This window comes from Pezoporus occidentalis, unplaced genomic scaffold (genome assembly GCF_034315485.1).
Source record: "Pezoporus occidentalis ecotype Australia unplaced genomic scaffold, CSIRO_AGI_Poc_V1 ctg127, whole genome shotgun sequence".
In the NCBI taxonomy this organism is placed as follows: domain Eukaryota; kingdom Metazoa; phylum Chordata; class Aves; order Psittaciformes; family Psittacidae; genus Pezoporus; species Pezoporus occidentalis.
This window is the reverse complement of record NW_026913071.1, coordinates 2385528-2409892: the sequence shown is the minus strand read 5'-3', so window position 1 is coordinate 2409892 and position 24365 is coordinate 2385528. Positions and strand designations below refer to the sequence as shown.

The window sequence follows — 24365 nt, the reverse complement described above, 5'->3', positions numbered from 1 at the left end:
CACAATTCTAGTGTCTTACACTATGAAAGATATCATATACCTGTAAGAAAATTAAAATGAGCCTGTCATTTGTATAAAAAACAAGAGGGAAAACTCGGCAGTAACTGGTTGAAAATGTGCTAAAGGCTTGTGTTTAAATTGCTTCCTTTCCTCCTCCCCAAGTTTAATGCGTTATTTATAATGGCTATTAATATTGATATTGGATATAATTTTTTCTGTTCACACAGATAATGACTGAAATAACTGTCTTTGATTTTGATATACAACTACTGCTGTTTCATATCTCATGGCTGCAGAATGAGAAGAGATAGTATCTGTTTAGCATTTTGCCTTTCTACCTTATTACTTTGAAATAATTTCTCCAACAAAGTTGTTTGGTTTTCATCTGTTTTCTTCCCTGCTCCTTTTTTTTTTTTTTGCCTTTTTTCCCTTTATTCCCCCCCCCTTACTTTACACAGGTCAGGAGTTATTTACTACTAAGAAGCTGCTACAAATACCATTCTCTAGAGTGATGCTCTTGCAAAATGCAGGCCAGTACAGTACAGCTGGTACCCTGCCTTCCAGCCACTGCTTGAGCTGCTGTTTGAGCAAGCTGAAAATGCATTCAGGCCATGTCATTTCATAAACATGTTAACCAGGCACTGGAGGGGCTGGTTTCAATGAGAAAAATGCAGTTCCAATCCAGTGAATTGCAAACGGGTTAGTAACAGATTTCAGCAAATTAGCATGGTTCATTATGCTCATATTGTGGGATGATTTCAGTGTCTGCCTGGTTAGTTCATACACAAAAAAAAATCCTGAGGCCAGGGTGTTTTCTGCTGACACCAAATGGCGCTTCCTAAATTATGTCTGACTGATACCGTACTTCCCTGGCTCTGGCTGTGTACTTATCTATTTCCCATTATGAGCCCTTATTATCTAGTTACTCAGCTGAATTGTTACTGTGCTGCATCCAAGAGCAACTTTCGCTCTTTATACCCTTTAATGGAAATAAAGCTTGCATGCACATATGCATGTCTTGTTATTATTTCTCTTCTGCAATTTAAAACCCATATTGAATAATCTGCATTCTTAGTGCTTCGATGTGTAAATTGTGAGCTTCCCAGCCATGTTGCTGGGTGATACAAGTGTTGTAGCTTCATTTTTATCTCCACTAGTTCACATAAACTGAGGATTAAGCCTTGATTTCTTGACCAGCTGATAAGAAGACTGTCATAGACCTGCCAAGTCTGCAAGAGCATATTGGGAGTCAGCTTTGTACCTGATGAGGTTTTGGACTGGACCATACACAGGCAAACCTATGATAGTGGATTAGCATCTATTCATGCCAAACTTCTCCATGCTTGGAAGGACAAGAAGAGAAAAGAGGAAGGGTTGATGATCCTTTGGATTAAAGAAGTGGATATAGAGGCTTTATGATTTCTGTTCTTCACATACTGATTCTGTTGAAGGGTAGATGCTGGCACCTACTGGGTGCCAAGTTGCAGTAAGCTACATTGTGATTCCATGTTCTAACAACTGTCCCTGTCTTATGGTCTAGTTCAGTCTTGCAGAGAGATTTAGTTCTGTGGTTTTGTTTCTTCATACTTTTGGTAAAGCATGAGGCTAATACCCCTGAAGGTTATGACCAAGAGGACTGTTCTTATGCTTGCAGTAGCTCCAGTCATGTCTTACTTTCCAGTTGCATAACCCAAAAGCTTTTTGGTTTGTTGTAAATGGAACTGCTTTAGAGCAGATCAGCTCCTTGAAGAGCATGCAACATGTTACCTGTGTGTTAACTTAAAGGTGTTCTCTATCCCAAACACTGTCTCTCCAGTGCTCTGTGTATTTGCAGTCTTAATATTTATTCCCATCATGAATCAAGAAAATGTTGAATAATGGGATTTGGGTCCTGACACTGTCTCAATGTCACGGCTGCTAATGAAACATGGTCTTGATCTGAACTTCTGACTTTGGAACCTTCAACCCCAGGTGACCTGGGAAAATCTCCAAGTTAGTTGGTTTTGGAGCACATGACGGGATTATGCAATACACCTCGGCAGGGGGAGGATGGGGAGTTTCACTTTATTTTTGCTTCAGTTTACTTAGTATTAAATTCAGTTCTACTTGACAGTTTGCTTTTGGGTCTGCACATTTGGGGTTTGGTTTTGCTTTAGTCTATGTGCTACCTTCCACAAGCCGCAGAGAAATCATTTAGTAAATACATGTAGTAGTAGATGTTAACAAATACTCTTGTAGTTAAAGTACTAAGCTGTGAAACAGCTCTGTGTTCGAGGCTCTTAAGGTGACCTTGGGGAAGTAATTTGATCTCTCCTTGTGTTAATCTGTAAAATGAGGATAAGAACATTCCTCTTGTCTGCCTGAATTATTTGGATTCGAAGTCTTTGGAGCAGAGAGTTTTCTTTTACTTTGGCTCACAGCTATGGCAAGGAAGTCTCAGTCTTGGGATTTAACTACTTGCGCTTGAGCAACAAACCAGATCCAGCGGTATGTGAATGTCTTATAAGTGTCTTGCTGCTTATTCTGTACTTTCTCTTTCTAAATTTACTTTTAATATTAGGTTTCAAATTGCAGTTCTGCTGTACAGCATTGATACTGAGAGAAACAGAAATAACCCAGGAGGTGCCAAATCAGGCATGTTTGCGTTGGTGATTTTAGTTCTTTTTAAATAGCATTTAGTTCACGTGAGGGAACGAATGCTCATATCCACAGTCAGGCAAGCAGTGTGCAATCCTGCCATGCCTGGCTTCCCCTGTTTCAGCAGTGAAATTCCATGCATTTCTTGCACCCCAGCTGCATATAGAAACCAGCTCTCTGAAGATGCGATGTCAGTTATTTTGTAGTGAGAAATGGGAGAACTTGTGCTGTTGATCTCACTGAAGGGGAGGGTGAAGTGGTTTTAGCCATTACATTTGAGACCACAGAGTTCATGATTTCAGGTAGTGGTAGAGGCAGTTAAGCTGTTTCACCATCTGAAATAGCAAGTGGTGTGGGCCAAACCCCAGTTTTGAGTAGGGGAGATCCAATCAATTTAATTTATTGGCAGCTAATAAACTTTTAATTACTGATTCTGGTGTTGATAATAAAAGCAAGCAAAGACCCACTTGGAGAAACACACCTCAGCTCCTCCCTGGACACTTCTTCCCCTTTCTGGTCCCTGGTCCCCATGCCACACATCACACTCAGTACCCTTGGTGCAGTAAGGGCGGTGCAGGAGGCTGGGCTCAGTGTATCATTATTCCTTTCATTTTGTTGCTCTGTTTTTTTTCCTATGTTATTGCACCACGGGTTCCTCTGCTGGCCACAGTCCTTTTAGATTTGTCCCTCCTCTTGAGCCTCCTCTCTGTCCCTGCTTGGGGCAGCTTGTTTTCCTTAGCAGTTCTCCTGCCCTGGCATTGTTTTTGTTTCTCTTATCTGTGCTTCGGTGTCTCTCTTGCCCTAGCGTTGTCTCCTCTGTGTTTCAGTATCCTTGGTGCTCTGGCATTTCTCTTGTCTCCTGCTGAGGGTCTCTCCTTTCAATGCCCTTTCCTGCTTGGTTTTATGCATATGTTTTTGCATACGTATATGTTTGTGCTCCCCTGTTTTAGTTTTGATGTGCAGGTCCATTTTATCCACTGCTGAGCTGGTTGGAACCATTTGTGACCAGCACAATGTGGTCCATGACTGCCTCCAACCCACGTCACTACTGCAACGCCCTTGCTTCCAAAGCCTTGCTGGTTATGTTGAATAACAAATGAGTAGAGAGCAAATTATATGGTTGGTTTTCATGGACAAGAATTCAAAAGCCAAGGCTTTTAAAGATAGAATCTTGGCATAGTGAAATCGTGCATGTTTAAAATACATTAAACTTGGGCAAAGGAATGTTTTTCCAGAGGGAGGGTGGGATGCTTGGTAGGAAAGAACTTGCAAGTTAGGATGATAATTTGGCCCGATGCTGTAGGAGAATCAATTCTTTTTGTGGAAAAATTAATGCATACCAGGGGAAAAGTCCAAGTTGCACTAATCAAAATGTGCTATGCCCTATGGATGGGAGAAGCCAGAGAACAGGATTTTGTTGTTTCTGGGAGCAATCTATAACTAATTTAAAAAGGATTATTTATAACAAGAGTTGGTTTTCCACCTAGAGAACAGTCGGTATCCCCAAAAGGATGATTAATCCTTTCCTTCACTGAGCCTGGATAGCTTTCAGGCTCACAAGAGATCTGGCTGAGGAGAACACTTAGGCATTGTCTTAAGCCTGTTCTCTTCAGCAAAGTATCTTGTTGAGTCTAATTGAATCACTGGGATTTAAAGCTAAATAAGTGCTTCAGTCATTGCTCAAAGCCTGACTCCGTTTTTGGAGGCTTTGTGATGTTCTTGCAGTAGTGTCAGGTATTTGATTAATGGCAGTCATTTTCAGCTGTATGTTAGCTGTGAGAAGAGATATGTAAGAGACATGTTGTGTATGAGACAACGAGAGAAATAATACTGTCTTTTATATAGGTTTATCATAATGTGCTATATACGAGGAATGCTAGATGCCCTGTATAGCCCAACTGTGCATGTTCTATAGAATCATAGAATAGTTTGGGTTGGAAAGGACCTCAAGATATGTTGTTATATTCCATATAGACAGGGCAAAAAATAGAGAAAAGCTGAGAAAACACCTCTAAGCTGCAAAGTAAGGAGTAACTGTTAAAATAAGGGTCAAGTCAAGGAACACCAGCTGTTCAGAAGTGCAATGCTGTTGCATTTGTGCTGAACGAGAGTCTAATGGGCAAGGTTCTGTAAACAGTGTCAGTGGGATAGCTCCCTAATTCCCAGTGCTGTGTGCACCAGTCTGAAACCACAGATGTTAGTATAATCTACATGGCAGTATTGTGGAACTCCATATTAGTTCAGGATCTGCTACAGAAGCAGGATCTTAATATGACACCAACTTAAAGAAGTGATCCAAATATAAACACAACCTTGCAGAGCAGTTAGGGTTATCTTTTATTGCTGCTGGCACAAACAAGGGTCAATAAATGGCTTCTTTGTTCAAAGAAGCAGTTTCATTTGTATTTTACTTTCTTCTCCAAAGGCACCTCAAAAAGGGATTTGATGTATTTGAGATTGTCTGCTTGCTATACAGTGCTTGAAGTGCTAGCCCAAGAATGGGCTATGTTCAGGAGTACTGTACTGGACCATCACAGAGGAAGCACTGACCATTTACCGTATAGTGGTAAAAGTTGATAGCCTTTCAGAGCACACCCATTATTTATTGTTGAAATAATACACCTCAAGGAGTTGACTTTTACACTGCAAATGTTTGTGAGGTGTAGGTGTCCTATCACTTGTTACTTGGGAAAAGAGACCAGCCGCCTCTTCTCCCCATCCTTCTTTCAGGTAGTTGTGGAGAGAATCAGTTGTGCTTCTTTCTGGACCTAAACCAGAACAGACATGGGCCATATTGTCCATCTTTACGTGTCTTTCTCCCATAATCCACCTTTCTTTCCTGCTCTACTCTATATGCTAAGCTCTAACTTACATCCCACCAGCACCCCAATAAAAGGAGTGTGAGTTAACACAGGAGAGAGCTGCTGGTGCCTTATCCTGTTAGTATGAATGCACTGGCCAGGTAATGTTCTCTCATGTGTGTTTGTACCACGTATTACCATGATTAGGGCACTGGCTTTTACAGTGCCAAAAGAGATAATGTCCTGAAGTGTCCTGATTGCTACTGTGGTCCTGTTTGCATCCACAGTTTTCAGTGGCAGATGAATTGGAAGGGGAAATAACAATAATAACAATACCCTTCTGGAAAATATCAGAAAACACTTTAAAATGGCTATAAGTTTAAGGATTTTTTTATGCCTTTTTTTAAAATAGCTACTGTCATTATATGGAGACAGCAAAAATATAAGACAAATTGGCAAAATGTAGGCACAATACAGATACATTTACAGGAAGAGAGAGTTTTAAAATGAGTCTTCAGATGTAATTTGAGTGGCAGTAGTATGAGCAAGCTACAGTCTAGGATTTTGCCTTAGGCTTTTTCATGCATGTGTAGGCATGCAGCTCACTAGTATCTCTTTATGGCACTCTCTCCTTCTGGGATATCCTGGAATTCCTGAAGATCTCTGTTTGATACCTGTCGGTAGTGGTTGCAGTGATTTCTTTATCTGTGTGTGTCAGCTAGGGGAGTTGATTTCAGTCTCAGTTCCTGTTTGGTCACCTTAGGTGATAGGGTTTTTACAGATTTAAGATTCAGGACCTGAGTCTGCAGATAAGCAAAATGACGCTGCATTTTTTCACCCCTTTCTTTTAATAGGTATAGAGCGTGTGGGCTATAGACAAGCTTTACAAACCAGGGGTTGCAGACCTGTAAGAGACACAAAGGATGGGAGAAAATTACTTCTTCTCTCTTTCTGAAGAGAGCATGAAGAAGTGATAAGCCAGATTTGGTTCTTGAACTTGGTTATGTGATGTGTCCCTAGCACCTTTCATCTCAGAACAGCTCTTTTCACAGCTTGCGGTCCTGTGCACTGTGCCTACCTGCCTCCTCTGCCCTGTCCCAAGCAGGAGGCTGCCCAGCTGGAGTTGCTTGACAGCATCAGAGACTGAGGAAATCTTAACACTTAGACCTTCAGGTTTGAACTTCGCATCCTGTAAATGAATTTAAGAATTGATGGCCTGAAATTATTCCTGAAAGCAAAGAGTGAGGACTAGCAAAAAACTATGCAATAGTTTCACAACGTTAAATCTTTGCTTTATTTGTCCTTCTTAATAGTTCAGTCTTCAGCCTAGCAAACACAGCAGCTAGTGGCAAGTTAGCCATTCAGAGCATGCTGTCTGTATTAGGCCACTCTTAAAATATAAAGGACATGTCTGTGAGATCCTGAGAGTCCCCTTGCCTGTGCTGCTACAGGCACAGCATGTTCTTAGTGCTATGCAAAAGAGCCCAGAGGTTGCAGAGCTATAACTCATAGAAGTTGTATATGCTAGCATAAAGCTTGAAGTTACACCATGCTCCAACATGGATAGACTTGAGCATAACTCCAGGTTTATTTGTGAAGGTAGGCATACGAATGTGGAAATGAAAAAATTCATCTTTAGAAGACCAGTAGCCCATATCCTCCTCTTGTTTAAATGTAGAGGAAGCTGCTTTTTGCTTCAGCTTAGAGCAGAACCCAACACAGCGTATTCTGCTGACCTCTGTGTTGCAGCATACGCGCCGCAAGGCGCTTCCCAGAAGCTTCTTTCTGCCTTCCAATAAAAAGCTGAAGTATTTTCTGGCTTGCAGCAGAGCCATGGAGTCTTGCCAGCAAGAATCTGCAGCTAAGGCTCACTTAGCTTGGGTCTTTGGTTTCCTAACAGCTCTGTGTTCAGGGAGAGAACCATCAATAAAGGAGGCTGCAGTGTTTATTTCCATCACTTTCTTTAATTCACCAACCGTTATTCTTCAGGTAGTTGCTGTGATTTCCATTTCAGAAGGGGTTGCTATGAGTACTGAGGTCCTTTTTCTGGCTGATGCAGCAAAACCTGTAATTGCTATTAAACCTTTGGACAATGATCTGCTCTACATAAAACACCACTGGCACAACAGCTTTAAACTTTGTGCAGGGAATGAATTCCTTCCTTTTGCTCAGAGTGCCTTTGGTTTCTCACATGAATGTTGGGTCGTTACTGCTCTTCTCTGGCTCTTTTTAATTGTTTCTTTGCAGATCTGGGATTATTTTGAGATGCTTTGATAAAATGCAGTAACAAGTACTCTTGAGCTGGTAGAGCTGCTTTTGAATTTACCTCAAAATAGTGCAGTTGTAACATGTAATGAAGCCAGCATTGCATGATTCACAAGGGAGCATAAGGGGTGGCAAAAATCATGGTGATATGTCTATGGAGTGATGGTAGCACAGAGCAATACCCCAGTGACAAAGACTGGTTCCTTATAGAAGGTGCTATTGATTTATATATTTCTTTTCTTTCTTCACCCCAATCATTAAACAATGTAATTCAGACTTCCTGGTTGTTCCAGTCAGCGTATGTGTTACTCTGGGAAAGTTGGATGTGTAATGAGACATTGATTTGTCTTATTGGAAGTCTAAATGAGCTTAAAGCATTAATTAGTCATTGGTTATTCTTTTAAGCTGGCCTTATAAGCAGGAGTGGAAGTGTCAGTGTAGCTTAAAGTTCTGTGTACATCTCTGACCAGAGATTTTGTTCATTAATGAAGAAAAAGCATATGTCTGTAGGCAGTGCCCAGCAGCATTGCTATAAAGCAACCTGGAACTTTGGAAAAGTTTTACTGATAACCTCTTGTAATCAGTCTCTGTAAGATTGTAAAGACTCACTGTGACAGCTTAGGCTTCTATAGGTACTGGAACTTTCATACTTAAACCTGAAATGTGCTGAAGGACTAAAAATAAGACAAAACATTCAAAGAAAATGTTGCATCTGTTTGATCAGTGTGCCTGCTTCCAGCATGCCTTTATTCAAGTGCAGACACTGCACTTGTTTAACTAGAGCCCATTTAAGAAACGCAGTTCAGTCGGTAGCCTAGGTACATTTGATGGGATGATACTTGTTTGAAATTAGATCCGTTGTGTTAGCAGGCATTTGCACCTTGAGCTAGACTGATAGATACGTTATATTTGTTATGCAAAAGAATCCATGCGCTTTGTTATGGTCCTTGGGGCTACACTGATAAAATCGCAGCTAGACATCATCTGTATGTGGGCAAGTATTGATTCGCATCAGTATAATGGAACTGGGAAATACTTGACTTGTTTTTATATTATACTACCCGTGCTGTAAGGTTGTACTTACTGATATGAAGACAGTACTGAACCAAGAATCTGTTGCTCTGGTAGCATCTCTCCCTCAGAAAGTTGATGGTTTATGTTCTTTTTAATTTCTTTAATTTGGAAGATAGTTGTGGTGTTAATATATTTGGATTTGAAACCTCGCTAAAGGTAGTGCAGCTCCTCAAAGCTGGTGTTTGTCCACTTGCACACTTCCCAGTGAATACTGCTTCCAGAAATATGGATGATGTGGCATGTGTGACCATCAGGACCAACTTACTGTTGTAGTTGCTTTTGAGACTGTTTCTATCCCAGTGCCTGGGACACTTGTAGCTGTATTTATCCTCACGCAGGGTGAGTCTGACAGCACTGTTACACCTGCTTTGCAATCAGGAGTACACAAGACACAAAGAAACTAAAACATTCAGATAACTTAATTTTAAGCTGATGGGTTACAGGCTCAGAGACTTTAGCTGAATTTAGCTGTCTGACTTTAGAGTTAAGGGCATGCCAGCCAAAGAGCTCATATATCTGTTGTGGAGCAGGGGTTGGAATCTGGGTTATCCAGATCCAAAATTTATGTCCTGTCACTAGTTGCACTGCCTGGAATCTGTTATTGTCTTAGTCATGATTTAGAGTGGCCTTATTGCACTTGCTGCTAGTGCATGATGCCTGAGAAAGTGTTCTCTAGCACGCAGCTGATGTGGGGAGGGTTAGTGCAGGCATAGCCTGAAATATTTACTGACTCAAGATGTGAAATCCCCATGAGGAGATGAATTTAGCTCCTAGCTCAGGGTTTTCAGACCCAAAGCAGCTCACAATTTACATGTTCTGTAATCAGCTTCATTTAAGATGTCAGGCTGGAAATAGTAACTGGCAGTATTTGTATTCATTTAAATGGCTGTAAAAGTAGATCTGGAAGAAAATTGCATCATTAGATCAGTCTTGAAAACATTTATTTATTCTCTAGTAAGGAGCAAAAACTTGTGTTTCAGTTCAATACCAGAAAATCTGTAACCTGGCATGCAGAATGTGTTAGGGTACCTTCCACATGTGAGTTTAAGAAAGCAAAATGTTGCAGGTACAGGTTTCATGTTGCACTGTATAAATCCTGGGGAGCATTTGCCCAAATCCTACATCCAATTCCTCATCTGAGAAATTTTGGAAGTCCATTCTGTTGCCTTTTCTTCACTTGGCATCAGGCCCTTCTCAGGCTGCCTGGATCTGAGAAGGAATTTTCCTCATAATAATTTACTTTGCTAACGCTTGTATCTCTGTTTGTCTCTTATTTTCTTTCTTCCTTTCTCATTACAAAAACTATGTGTTTCCTTGGTTACAAGTTAATAGTTAATAGTCTTGTTTGGAAGAATAACTTCTGCTCCAGAAACAGTATTGCAGTGCAGACTATTAGATGAGGTTCACTCAAGGCAAAGCATTCACTGGGCTCTTATTTAAGTGGACCTTCTAATTGGAATACTGACTGGCATTGCCAACTGCATTCTGTTCACCAGTATGAGCTGAATAACTGCTCAAGGGAAATAGTTGAAATGAGCTACCAGAGAGGAGGTATTAAAAACTTTAAGCTTGAGTAGAAGAATTCAGCCTTTTTCTTTGAAGAATGGTGATGGGGGTGGTAAGAACCAAATAGCAGCTGCCCTATTAGTTTGGCTGGATTTACAGCAGAAATTGTTGCTTGGAATATTTGTTATCCTCCATTCTTGATGCTGTTACTGCTTTAATCACATATTGGGCTTTTTTATTATTACTCTTGTATTTATATAATGGAGAATGATAGCAGCATTTCTTCACTAAGCCATTTATAGAGTAGTATAGAAGGACTTGATGAAGCAATTGGGCTTTTTCCCTAGAAAATCATTGAAGAAGGGGAGGAAAATGGTGCAGGAAATACGAGCAAGGTACCCATGAGCAGTGATGTGAGGGGGGAAAAAAAGTCATACACCTGTCTGGGGAGATGTCAGGAATTGATCAGGAAAAGAAAAGAGCTCCAGAAAACACAGATTAAATAATAATGATTCCCAGTGAGGGTGATGTGGGTGTATCAGCACTTTGCAGGCCAGGAAAGTCAGAACAGCAATTATACAAAGACAGAGGCGTTGAGAGAGAGGTATGTTTCTTTGAAATGTTCCAATGAGCGTCACTAGTTTGAGTACAGTATTACAAGGAGGACAACTTTCTACTGCTAGAATGGGATGTGGGAGGGGGATCTGAAGGAACATCGTTTGTTTGGGAACATTCTGAGTAATATTTTCCACCTCAAACAGTACAGTTGAGACTCAATCTTGCATTAGCTTACGCCCGAGCATTGCTACTGGGGCCCCAAACTGCCACAAGGCACGTCTGAAGGGAAAGTTAAACATCTTTTTATGGAAGCCAAATGTGGAGCAGTAAAACTTCTACTGCAACAGTGAAATACACAATAAAGTTGACACAAACCTTTCCTGTTCCTATCCAAGCTCTGCTCTGGGCTGTGGGTTAGCTGATCAATGATTAGTATCTGGAATTTTGTCTACCTGACTGTATTTCAGATGCTTTGGTCATTTCTTTCTACTCATAATATCTCTAATTTACATGCAGAGAGTCTTTTCTGCATGGAGTTTATAATACAGAATTAATGGCAGTAGAAACAAATAACATTGCTTTCTTTGCGCTTCAAATGTGCTTTCCCTGTGTTAGGTATGTGCTGTAGGAAAATGGGGATGTTTGTAGTTTCTATTCACCATAGTCATTTGCATGCAAAGTCAGGCTGCTTGGTTCATCTGGTTTCCCAAAACATTATTTGGAATTGCTTTCCTTACAATCCAAGCAAATGGAATGAATCCCTTTTTTGTATTAAAATAGCCCGGTTCTTGTTGCCTTGTGTGCTCACTGAATGGTTTGCACACACTCATGTTCTTGAAAGAAAAGCCTAGGCATTCTGAAACACTTCATGGCAGTGAAACTGAGAGGGGAATTTTTCCTTGTCTTTCTATGGCAGTCTCAGTGGAAAGAGGCAGTAATTGATGCAAATGGCTTAAACTACTGGTTTATGGAAAGGCTATATTTAAAATAGGTGGTGACTTTTTAGATGAGTGTAAAACGTGAACCAGATACGTTTGGATCATGATGGAAAGTGTCTGAGAATGGTTTTATGTACAGGAGAAAACATCTTTCTTGTTTGGGTTTAAATTGTATTCTCTTGTTTTACAGTGGCCCATCCTCAGGAGCCTCACCACCCCTCTGAAAAGCCCGTCATCCACTGCCATAAATGTGGGGAGCCATGTAAAGGGGAAGTACTTCGTGTTCAGGCCAGACACTTTCACATCAAATGCTTCACCTGCAAAGGTAGGACCTGGGTGTTCATCTAGTAGAAATGAATCTGTTTGTGCAAATATACCTCGAGCCATGTGATGACAGCTCACACTTCCTGCAAGCAGCCAATTGCAGGCTATTGTGGTTGCTCAGGATCTGAAGGATTTGTGGATGGGGAGGGTAAACAACAGGGAGTGAAGTGGCTGGATGGCACATGTACAAGCAGCAAGTGTTTGGCACCACACAGAACAACTTTAATATGCAAACATCTATAATTAAATTGAATTGTAGAAGGCATTTGATTTTATTGGGGGGGAAGGGGGGAGCGGAAAGGAGGTTGCCACCACCATTTGAAGACTCAAAATAGCACATTCTGCTCTGAATACTTCTGTGTTCGTTCTTTTCTACTATTCATCGGGTACAAGCTACACAATAGATACCTGAAAGAAATGAAGAAAATAATTTCTTAGCTCTTTTTAATATAATTTTCAATTTTCTTTGCTTTGTGCAATTCTCTGCAGACAGTTTCACACATTTCCCAGATGGTGAATTAGGCCGCAATTAGACTCTGCTTTGGTGAAATTTCTTTCTCTTTATTTGGGAAGCGATGAAACAACTCTGTACATCCAAGATGAAGTGCTTTATGGAGAGTCACAAAACACAGTGATAGGGCAAGGGGTAATGGCTTTAACCTGCCAGAGGGGAGATTTAGATTAGACATTAGGCAGAATTTCTTCCCTGTGAGGGTGCTGAGGCGCTGGCACAGGGTGCCCAGAGAAGCTGTGGCTGCCCCATCCCTGGCAGTGTTCAAGGCCAGGTTGGACACAGGGGCTTGGAGTAACCTGCTCTAGTGGAAGGTGTCCCTGTCTGTGTCAGGGGTTGGAACTGGATGAGCTTTAAGGTCCCTTCCAACACAAACCAGTCTGGGGCTCTATGATAGGAAGAGAGGCCCTACCAGCCTCTCAGAAATCCAGTGTAAATAGGCAACTTGGTTTTAATGTTTTATTGTATCCGTTTCCTGTTCTTTCCATATATAAGGTGAAGGTATGTTTATATTGTGTAGTGTGCTGGGGTTTAAAGGAAGATAGCATAAATATAGTTGAGAAAATAGTGTCTTCTTGCGTTTGTTCTAAGTGCTTTTTTGAGGATTTGGATAAATCTAGGTTGGTTTTGTTCTTCAAATGCTAAATAGGAGCCAGTGCCTATCATTAGGGATAGTTATGATAATTGAGCTACTTTTAACTGAATTGATTGCTCAAACTAAGTACCTGAACTCAGAAAAAAACACCAAAAAAGACCCCCAATGGGTACTGACACCTGAGAGAAACATGCAGGGTGGTCACTGAGGAGACTGTACTGGGACAAGGGGGAACCTCACCCATCATGTTAAGCGGGTCACCTTCGGTGAGCGAGCAGTGCAGAGCACTGTTCCAAAAGGGAAAGGAGCAGGAACTCTGCTGACACCATGACCCTTGGAAAGAGCTAAGCTGGAGTTGTTAAGCTGAGTGGCCCAAAAAATCTTCTTTGCTCACTTTTCTTGTAGTTGGGTTTTGCCTAAATTGAAGAAATGGTGGTGTGATTGCTCTCATGCATATTTATACATACTTGTGTGTGTATAACTATACATGTATAGAAGTGTGCTCGCTTGCCCGGTGCCTCCATTTTGCTGGGTCTTCAGTGTGTGGGGCTGGGTCTCCATTTTCTGTGTGGGCCTCTGCTCTCTGGGGCTTCCCTCCCATGGCCTGGGATTCTCCAGGCTTCCCACTCCCCATGGGCTCATGGCTCTCTAGGACTGCACATCCATGGGGCCTTATCTTCTGAGCCTCCCCCCTTGCCTGCCTCCCCCTCTCCTGGTCTCCCATGCTTTTGGGGCTCCCTGACTCTCTGGGTCTCCCTTGTCCATGGGCTGGGATTTCCTGGGACTCCCACTGTAATGGAGGCCTCCCCTTTTTTAGGGGTCTTATTTGCCTGGGGGCTCCACTTGTGAACCTCCCACTCTCTCTGGCCTCCATTGACTCTTGTTATCAGCCTCTGAGGGCTTTGAGTCTCAGCCCTCAGTTTTTGGGAGACCCTCAAAGAATTTTGTGCAACCCTGGCTCCTTACAAGCCTCTGCTATGTGAGCCTCCCACCTTTCTGTTGCCTTCCCCTATGCTTTCAGGTGTCCTGCTCTTTTTGGGCTCCTCTTCCCCCATTCCCAGATGGGTCTCTCACACAAATGGCCATTGGTCTTCTGCTGTGTGAGCCTCTCACTGAGCTGTCCCCATTATGGGCTGCCATTCCCTGTGCTTCTCCCTTTCTTTTGGCTTGGGCCTCATAAGTTTATGGCCCTCCACTGTGTGATAGTGTGGCTTCTGCCTCTTTGTAGTATCTGCACATCCCAGTTTGAACTGAGGGCCAGTGAATCTTAGAGATTTTACTCTTTCAGTGTGCCTTATTAATTGGGTTTGCCAGCAAGGGTCATCTTTTTTGTGTTTACTTGTATAAAAGGAAAGGGGTTTGTATGGGAGTTTGGTGCAAGTTCCCTGTTGAATCTTACACCTGAGCTGCAGAGCTTGTATATTCTTGTCTCATTGAAGTGAATGCAGTTTTTCTTTAAACCTTATAGTTAGTTACTTATATTGCATGTTGTCTGACCATATGGTTCATATAAGTGGGGCACAGCTGTTCTAGTGGTTTGTTTCCTCTTATTCTAATGGGTTTTTAATTTGACATGACTGTGACTCTACAGGAGATGGAGTTAGAGCCCCTCGGTTTATACATTATACTGTTAGCTAGAGGGAGCAACTGATACTGGGACCAGAACATATCAGCTGTATCTGCAGGTGGCTTGGTTGTCATTCTCCTTTTTGTGTACTAAAGTTTGCTCTTGAGACTTCAGCTCATACATCTACAGTGTGAAAGACATGAACAAACTCGTATTTGTCTGACTGTTGCCATACTTGCTGATAATGCTTCAGATTTTACTCACAGACTTAGATAGTCTAGTGAAGAGGTGGATAAGTCCCCATAAAGCTGTCACACGAGTTGTAAGTAACAGGGTTTCAGTGTGATCCTGTTCTTCCTTTGCTCTGTAGGAGATTCCTTTTCTTACTTCCTATTTTCATCCGTGCTCTCAGCTTTGTGGTTACATCATACTGCAAAGTGTATTTTATATGATCATGATCCTTCTTCCCTAGGTTATGTCAGAGGCACTCCATGACTGCTTGGCATGCACATCAGTGGTAGTTGATGCACTGCAGGAACAGGGCGACTTAAGCTTCCATGCTGCATCAGCCAGCTCAGGACGTGCTCGTGCGTCATGTAATGTGATCAGACAATCATCTTCCATCTCCATTTCCATCCATCTCTGGAATCTTTCTTGGAAGAGAATAACTGCCAAAGATGACAGTAAAACCTCCACGCACTGACATGTTCCCATACCCCCATGATGAGATGCAACTTGTTGTTGCTGTCTGCCTGTTGAGAGCCATGTGTATACAGCAGGTTTGTCCTCTCTGTCTGGTAGGGCTGGCTGGGTCTATTTGTGGCTCCAGAGAAGAGCTGATAAACAAAACAAAGAGCTGAAATTGGTCGGGCTTGTCCCTCAGAAGATGAGCTCCATCAGCCTCCTGATAGACAAAGAATCTCACGCAGTCAGCAGCTGACTTGGAGCTAGAGTTAACAAGGGAGTGATGGACAGGCGATGGATAAGAGACATTTAAGAGTGCAGCTCAGGAGTAACTGTTCAGAGCAGTTGTCTTTGTTTTAGGACTAAGTCACTTACCTTGCTAAGCACTTACACTGTTGTTGTATGTTACAAATTCAAGTTAATTGGATTCTATGTTACTTCCAATTGTAATAAATAAGCCATAATTTCTGTTTTACCAGGAGTACCCTGCTATTACTATACCAAATGGTTAATGGCGACCAGGCAATGGAAGCAGAAGGCTGAGAGGAGGGAGGGTGAGATGAGGAGGTTGAAGGGAGAACACACTGAGCTGGAGAGCTCGTTATTTTACTTTTTGTCTTTAAAAAGCATTAACATTAACAAGAATTAATTAATAGCTTCTTAAAGAAGTAAGAAGTTTTTCCTCTAAGCATCAATGTACTGCAAAACTTTCCTGGAAAAACTAAGACTATTCACTGCAATGTCTGTTACATATATAAATGTGTGTGGGATCAAGCCTTAAATTACAATGTGCATCAGCAGAGATTTTAATATCTCAAATTGTGATCTGATACAAATGATAATTTTCTATCATTGTCAGTTGATTACAGTTCATTTTACCCTCCTGCATGTAGTAGGAGAGGAAGTTTTGAGGCAAGCAAAATTGCTATAATAAGACTTTATTATTAAGCCTATGATTCATAGAATCACAGAATAGTTAGGGTTGGAAAGGACCTTAAGTTCCAGCCCCCCTGCCATGAGCAGGGACACTTCACACTAAACCCTGTCACCCAAGGCTCTGTCCAGCCTGGCACTGAACACTGCCAGGGATGGAGCATTCACAGCTTCCCTGGGCAACCCATTCCAGTGCCTCACCACCCTCACAGCAAAGAACTTCTTCCTTATATCCAATCTAAACTTCCCCTGTTTAAGTTTTAACCCATTACCCCTTGTCCTATCACTACAGTCCCTAATGAAGAGTCCCTCCCCAGCATCCCTATAGCCCCCCTTCAGATACTGGAAGGCTGCTACGAGGTCTCCATGCAGCCTTCTCCAGGCTAAATTCATCTTAGGCTCCTATTCATCTTCTGGGTGAGAGGGAAATGCTGGTTTCAATAGTGTATTGCTTAACAGAACAAGTTTTAAGCTTTTATAGTAACAGTGTAGAAGTTTACATAGCTTGATTTTGGTACATGTGGAGACCGATTGTGTTATCTTAAAAGGTAATGCACTATCTGTGGTAGGAGTATTTCACATAGTAGACAGTGTCCCTGTTCTTGATATTGAATATAAATTGGAAAACATGGTTAGCTTCCATGTGGCAGCCTAAACTAAAAAATTACCTCATGAATAAGCAATCTTGCTATGAGAATATGAATGGTTTCCTAATGTTTTGTAGTCCTCGCTATGCAGCATAAATGTCTGTGAAGTGATTAGGCTATACCAGGTGGAAATGTTTCACTGTGTATGAATGTTTTACGTGCTATAGTGAGACCAGTTACCAAAAGTCAATTACCAGCTAATATTCTTGTTAACTGTAAGGCAAAGCCAAGTCTCGTCATGCAGGAAGCATTCCACAAACCCAGAGTATTCCATGGAGAAGAACCTTTCAAATTCTATTAAAACATTGTGATATATCAGCATAAAGCAATTTCCTAATCACGGAACAAATGTTCTAGTTTCCCTCTTTTGATTTAGATGTCTTTTGAGCTTATTTAGGGAAGCCTACATCAATATGTAGTTCCAGAATCCTGGAATGTTTAGGTATGGTATGTTTAGGTTTCAGGCACAGGCTGTTTCTTTCATGTGATGACTTTTCCAAAGCGCATTATCTGTAGTTCAATGAGCTTGACAGTGAAAGGGGAGGGCTCCTAAGTTTACATTTTGGGATGCTCTGTGATCTTTGACTTTGAACTAGGTTTTCCTCCCTTGAAGGGCTGGGAAGAAGTGAGGGTCATGTAAGCAGACACTGTATCAACAGGCTGGAATGTGTTTTAAATCATTAGTTCTTTGACCTTTGATCTGTCATCGGATTCCTTCAGAGGCAGCAGGAGGAGGCTGCAAACTGGCTGCTGGGTGGTTAGTGCTATTAATAGCTTGGTGTCAGTGGATGCAAAGTTTAAATGTGAGGACATGCCCGTACTAGATACCCAGCACAGTGCTTGACAAGATCTCTGCATTTCCACAAATACTTGTGAAACAGACTCATCTGTGGACACGGTAACGTAACTGGTGGATAGAACGTGCTCCTTCCTGAGCATCAGGAAATTAGGAGGTCCCTTGAAGCTCCAAATCACTGAACCAAAGAGCTGCCTTTATCTAAAAGCTCTCCAGGCTTCTGATTCCCTTTTGATATGCTCTGGTTCTGCTTTCTGTTTATGAGCTCCCCTTTTCAGCTTGGTTATTGAAACAGCTTTGAACATTATTAAATCTTTTGTGGTTTCTTCTTTTTTTTTTTCCTAGAACCTGCATGTCTCTGCTTTTATTTAAAGAAAATGGAACTTCTAATCATTAAAATATAAACCACTGGAAAATAAGAGCCTGAAATGCTCTAACAGCAGAATACAAATAAAAAGGACAGCGGTTATACAATATCCTGGTTGGGATGGTCATGGATCTTGAAGCATTACATCCTTTAGCCGCATTAGAAAGTCCAATGGAAGGGAATGAGTAAGAGTAAAATGAGATTTTAATGGTGAAGATGAAAGCAAATACTTGATGCTGAGGAGATTAGTACACAAATCAAGTGAAAAAGTGAAAAGGGGGGCATGCTGTTATCTGCATGCACAGGAAGACCTCCCGAGGAACAGGTTTGACCAGTTTCAAAAATCCAGGAAGCAATGGTATTCTGCTGTTCCTGGGAAGCTAATAGAGGTTACATTTTCTCCTGTGACAGAAAATGGGGGTTCAGATGTGAATTCATGCATTCAGATAGCTTGAATTGAACAAGCCTCAGCTGCAGCTACCATTTTCTGTATTTGCTTTCCTCATCTGCTGTGTCTTGATGCCTATTCTTTCTCTTGCAGTGATTTTTACTGCTGTTTCATGTCAGGTTCAAGTGGAGGCATGGAAAGTTTGGTGTAAGGCAGGCTGGTTTCCTCCTGTAACCCATGAGCAGCAAGGAGAGCTGTCTCATTAGTGGCCATAGCCTTTGGGTGCCAATAGTCTGTTCCAGAGGTGTGGTACATTTTAAGCTGTATCCAGCCCCTTGGCAGCAAAAGCTGCCAGTCCATCCTCCACACTTGTGGAAAACAGTCTCCATAAGAATTCCTGACTCCCTGTTGAAGAGGTACAGTGGATGAGGTGACTGGGGCCTTTGACAGCAGGGCCCAAACTATACCTCCAGTGCTGTCCTGCACTGTTCTCCCATCCTCTGCCCCTTTCCTGTGCTTCTACTTGTTTCCAATAGCAATGTCCCATTTAGGTCTTTTTTATTTTTTTCCCAAATATTTTTTTCCATTTCCATGTAAAACACTGAGTTGTAGTTTTTGCTTTAGATGTTGACAGGTAGAGGATCCCAACCAGTTTGCTTCCATTCTGAACTGGATCCTTGTTTTGTTCTTGGGGTTTTAGAACTAGTAATAGCAATTGGTTGTCACTGATCTTAGTTTACTTGGGTCTGAGGTCTCTTTCAGTGATCAAACACCTGTCAGGAAATAAAGTTAATTGCTCTCCTTGGCTGATGTTGTTGAATGCTGACAGATGCCATGTCAGATTCTAGCAATCTACTGGATCCCTTTGAAAGCAGAGGGCCAGCAGGATGCTTTACAGGTGCTTGATGAGCGGGACAAAGCATCCTAAATGGGAATCTGGCAAGTTGCTTGGGTTTGTTGTCAATGTATCCTTCCTTTGCCTGCACTGAGTTGTTTGTTCTATTCTTAACTCCTTGGTTTGTTAATTTACAATCTCTTCAGAGAGATCTCATCTAGATAGTTAGAACCAACCTATTCCCGGCTAAACTTTGACATTTTTCCACCCACTTCATTTTCTTCAGGGTTCATTTCCCACAGACTCATAAATGACTTTGATCTCACCTAGCGCTTAGCTTAATGTGAAAGGTGTTTTAAATGGCTGAATGATTCTTGCTGTTATTTCCATCCTGGTGCGCAAAGCATCGATAGCTCAGTTGGGAAGCTGTCACATTGCAACGTTAGATACAGCTGCTGTTTGCTTGATGTTGAGTTCAGGTATTAGCTGTTGTCTGTTAAATTGCTAGACAGACTGAAATATATGCATGTGAGGTGTGGGCAGGAAAGTTTCCCTGTGTAGTATTGTTTGTATCTCTAGTGTTAAGTGGAGAAAAACCAAAGAAAGCTAAAAGGCAGTGTCATGGCATTGATTAGGAAGCTGATTGATTTAAAACTCTGAGCTCATCCGACACTCAGTCATCACTAATGATTTCAGTTGAGTGAATGCCTGCATTATGTGCTTAGGGGGTTCTCTCAGGTACCCCACTGAGAATGACTTGTGCCATCATGACAGTGATGACGTTATTCACCATTATTCTGTGAATATTCAATGATCATGCAGGCAGGGTGTTGGAAATGGAGGGTCAAGGTTTTTCCAGGCAAAAGGAGAACGGTCTGGATGGAGGCTAGAGGATTCTTCTCACAGGGATCCCAGGCCAGTTCAGGAAAAGATGGCAGAAATGCGGTCTCTTCTTTTGCTCAGGGAGTAGTTTAGCTGCTAAACCTTTCTGCCAGCTGGTGACTAGGTAACATAGCAGGTTTTAACATCACCTGTATTTGTTCCATTTATATAAAGGTCTTTAGACTTCCCAGGGTTGTTTCTAAAGTCAATCTGAAATGAGGAGAGGTTCCAGAACCACTGGGAATGTTAGACGCAGTTCCAAATACCTTGGATCAGAACGCATCTCTCATCAATATATGGCAAAAGAACCTCGAGTGGCAGGAGTGTGACAGTTACCAGGATCTCTGTGACAGCTTTTGCAAGGTGTATACAACTTCTTAATGGTGCCTTGTAGTCCTTCTGCAACAGCAGTGCTGCAGTGTGGCTTCTGAGGTTTGCCATTCTCACATAGTCTTCTGATGATACTTTGAAGTACATTCATTCTTGAAATGACTTCTGCCATTAAGTGTTGATAAGAGGAATAAAACAAAGGCAGAGACTTAGTTCATTTGGAATGTGGAAACTTTAAACTGTAATAAGAACATGGACCTTGCTTTCCTGAATACAGGATTTGTTAAACTCTCTCTTAGGCAAAAAAAAACCAGCCCCACAGAAACAGGTTTTCCCTGTGTATTCGTTTAGATGTAGGTGATAAACTGAAACATTGCCAAATTCCTTTCTACCCTCAAACAAGAAATCCATTATGTCCTGAGAAATAAATGTTGTATGAATATTTCCCCACTTGAGAACCGCACCATTATTCTGCGAAGCTTAGAAAAACAAGAAAGAAAGAAAACCCCAACAGGAAATTGAATTTGCACCTTATTTAATGCATGGTGACAAAGCAGATCATTAGACTTTCCTGAATGAATAGCATTCACTTCTGCAAGCTGAGAGCCCATGCCCACAGGGTCTGCTTGTGTGGTTTTCTTTCTTTACTGTTGAAACAATTTTTTACTTTACATCAACATGGAGTTATTTTACTCAGGCCCTGGTTTTTCAACTCTCACTGACAATAACCCTATAGAAATCCTACATAATGCTCAGTAGGATCAAATCCTACTCCCATTCACTTTGAAAAAATCCGATCTCTTCATTTTCATCATCTCCGTTAAAGCTTGGAGGTGACTCTGCTTAAGAATGATCCTGGGCCCTTGGAGATCACAGGTAATTGGATTGCTCTTAAGGAGCTATGTTTTATTATAATAGCCCACACTTGCCTACACAGACCCTGCACAGATCCTGTAGCTTTGAGAGCAGACAGCAGTGCTGATGGGTATCTCCAATCCTTTTGTGCTCAGGCTGCAAAATAGTAGCTCCTGATAGTAACTGAAGAGAGGAAAAAGCTGGCAGGTTGGTGAATTCTGTACAGTAGGAGGCAGAAGTGTATTCCAGCTTATTCTATCCACAGGAGAGGCAGGATCATGTGTTTGGAATGCGGAATGCTTTGATATACAGACTCTGTGAAAAGGCTGAGTTCCTCCAGGAGGTTTTGAAGATGAGGATTTTCATTTTTTTCATTTAAAGAAAAATGCTGAGTGTTTTGTCTCTATGCTTTTGGTACCTCGGGGAATAGAAATACTCCCAGTACCAGGCAGGTACTGGTCACATACAGTGGGATTTCTTCCATTGTTTTGAACAGGAAGGGTCTTGTGGAATTGGTGTCCTGTGGACTATTTCCACGTGGTGGATGCTAACAGAATACCCCTTGTGTTTTGTCTTCTCGGACATGATTTGTGCATTGCTATTGGCTCCACAATGTAATTCTTTCAAAGTTCTTTCCCATCAGTATAGGAAAAAACCTAAAAGAACATAATTTGATGTTTCGTATTCATTGTCATTATTTATTTATTGGTTTTTCTTTGACGCGAGATTTGTATCACAGCAATTGCCTAGATCACACTATTAGGAATTATTGTATGTATGTAGCCATCTTAGCTGGTTTCAGTGCCCCTGCTGTTCGTGGCATGAGCAATGTTGGGCAGATGGTCTTTCTTTTTGATGAAAACAGTCACAATTCATCCATCTTTCCCATGGTATTTCTGCAATGGTCATAAAGGCAGTATGTTTAAGCTTGAGGGGACTTATTGTCAGAACCATGACTTCTGTACAGTTGCAAAAAGGAGGGAAAGAAACAAGCTGTTTAAAAGAAGCTGTTTCAGTCCCTTCCTTTCTTGCACACCACATTGTACACCAAGTGTGGATACAGAGTTCCTCCTTTCTGATTTGATCTCTGACTCAAAGTAAAAGCAGCTGACTGGAACAGCGTTTTTCCAGCCATGGGTGTTAACAGTCTGGGTGACCCTTGTTTTGCCCATGTAGCTCAAAGCTGTGATTAGTGATAGGAGCACATGTGCTAAATTGACTGCAAAAATCTCTTGTAATGTGGGTCTGCCAGGACTCATCTTTAATTCTTGCAGATTGGTGTGTGCTTCCTGTGGTGAGTAAGCCAAAGATGATGAATCTGCTGGTGGTTCACATCAGCAGCAGTTCTGCTTGTGCCTGAAATCATGACTTCCCAGTATGAGGGAATTTAACTTGTTCTGAGTTATAGACAGGAAAAAAATGAGAGATTAAATGGAAAGGAAACTTCATGAAGGAAAGGGTAATGGAATGGAGGGAGCTTCTTGTTAATAACAGTAATTACTGGTTTTAAAAGACTTGCCAAATAATTTTATCGCCTGTTTTCAGTGCTAGGCTTGAATCCTTGTGGCCATGCAAAAGGGATAGAGCTTAATAATTATGAATGCATGAGTGCTTTCACTCAAAGTTTGTAGGGTTTTTCTGCAAGCAATGATCTGTCCAGACCTCTGTGATATGTTGAAGCTGGATTTCCAAAAGCTAGTACAGAGATTGCATTGAAAGTTACTTTTGATCATCCTACCTTATTAGCCCCATTACTAGGCAGGTGAAGAGGGTCCTAATGACTAAGTGGGATTTCAAAAGGTGACTCAGTAGTAGAACTGGGGACCACTGTAAAAAGAGGACTTCTATCTGCCTCTTCTGAGGCAGATCCAGCAGCCTGCTGAGCACCTTCAGCTTGGAGCTGAAATATATACAGACCTGGACATTAAAGCTGCCAGCTAAATTACAACTGTTATTTAAATAATCACGTAGAATTGCAAATACTCCATGGCTCTTTATGAAATTTAGCAGCTTCTGAAGCATTTAGTACTGACCACCCCGTGACAGTACTCCAGTTCATACCCTGTAACCACAGGATTTAACAGTTCAAATACCGATGTAACTCTTAGACATTCTCAGTGACTCCATGCAATCAGTGGAATTCTCAATTAGTCTATAATTTAATTGTAAGGAATCCACCCAAGTTAGCTTAATAAAGCAAACCTATTGTAAATAGGCTTAGGCTTCACCTCTGTACCTCCAGATGTGGAAGATGACTGGGTGGTCCCCAACTCAGGAAGAGTATAAGGTGATGTGGTGTAGAGGTTACAGTAGTTTCTGTCTAATGGCAACATGATATTGTACATGATGTGTTTGAAAATAATTAAACAAAGTGGAGAACAGTAGAAGAAAACAGAGAAATGAAAGAGGGTTTTTTCTGGAGGTGTACCTGAAAAACAGCTTGGAGCATTTTGCAGCGTTATAATAGAACCTTAACAATAGTTCTCTGTAGTTAAGTCACTAATGATTGAGGTCTGGCTGTTTAATGCCACTATGAAATATAACTTGTTTGCATGTGGGATATTAACACTGTTCTATGCAGAAATGTGAAACCAGGAAAATGCTAGTACTGATATTGCTTTAATTCTAAGGTGCAATTTAGTGCATTCTAGTTATTGTTCTATTAATTATTATTACAGTAACAGCCCTTAGACCTCTGGGGTTTGGCAATAAGAGAACAGAGAATTTGCAATCCCTGCCCCAAACACTATGCAATTTTAATTTTCTAGGCAGGCATTTAATAAGATATTAGCCTGTTATAACAGGGGAGAGAATGAATGTTGTGTACGGTATCTTCCTTGGAATTTATGGCAGAGATTAACTGAACCCAGTT

General features: G+C 41.4%; 1 protein-coding gene across 14 annotated transcripts in view; it reads left to right on the top strand.

The window, feature by feature from the left end:
* ABLIM1 (actin binding LIM protein 1) overlaps positions 1-24365 on the top strand; it is a 192496-nt gene that overhangs the window by 78368 nt on the left and 89763 nt on the right. For 13 of the 14 annotated variants that reach the window (XM_062607934.1, XM_062607933.1, XM_062607943.1 and 10 more), the window contains one exon: positions 11970-12104. In XM_062607934.1, the coding sequence (XP_062463918.1) occupies positions 11970-12104 (135 nt within the window). Of the gene's footprint in view, positions 1-2295; positions 2488-11969; positions 12105-24365 lie in introns of those variants that run through there. The other variant, XM_062607941.1, reaches the window with a different exon arrangement.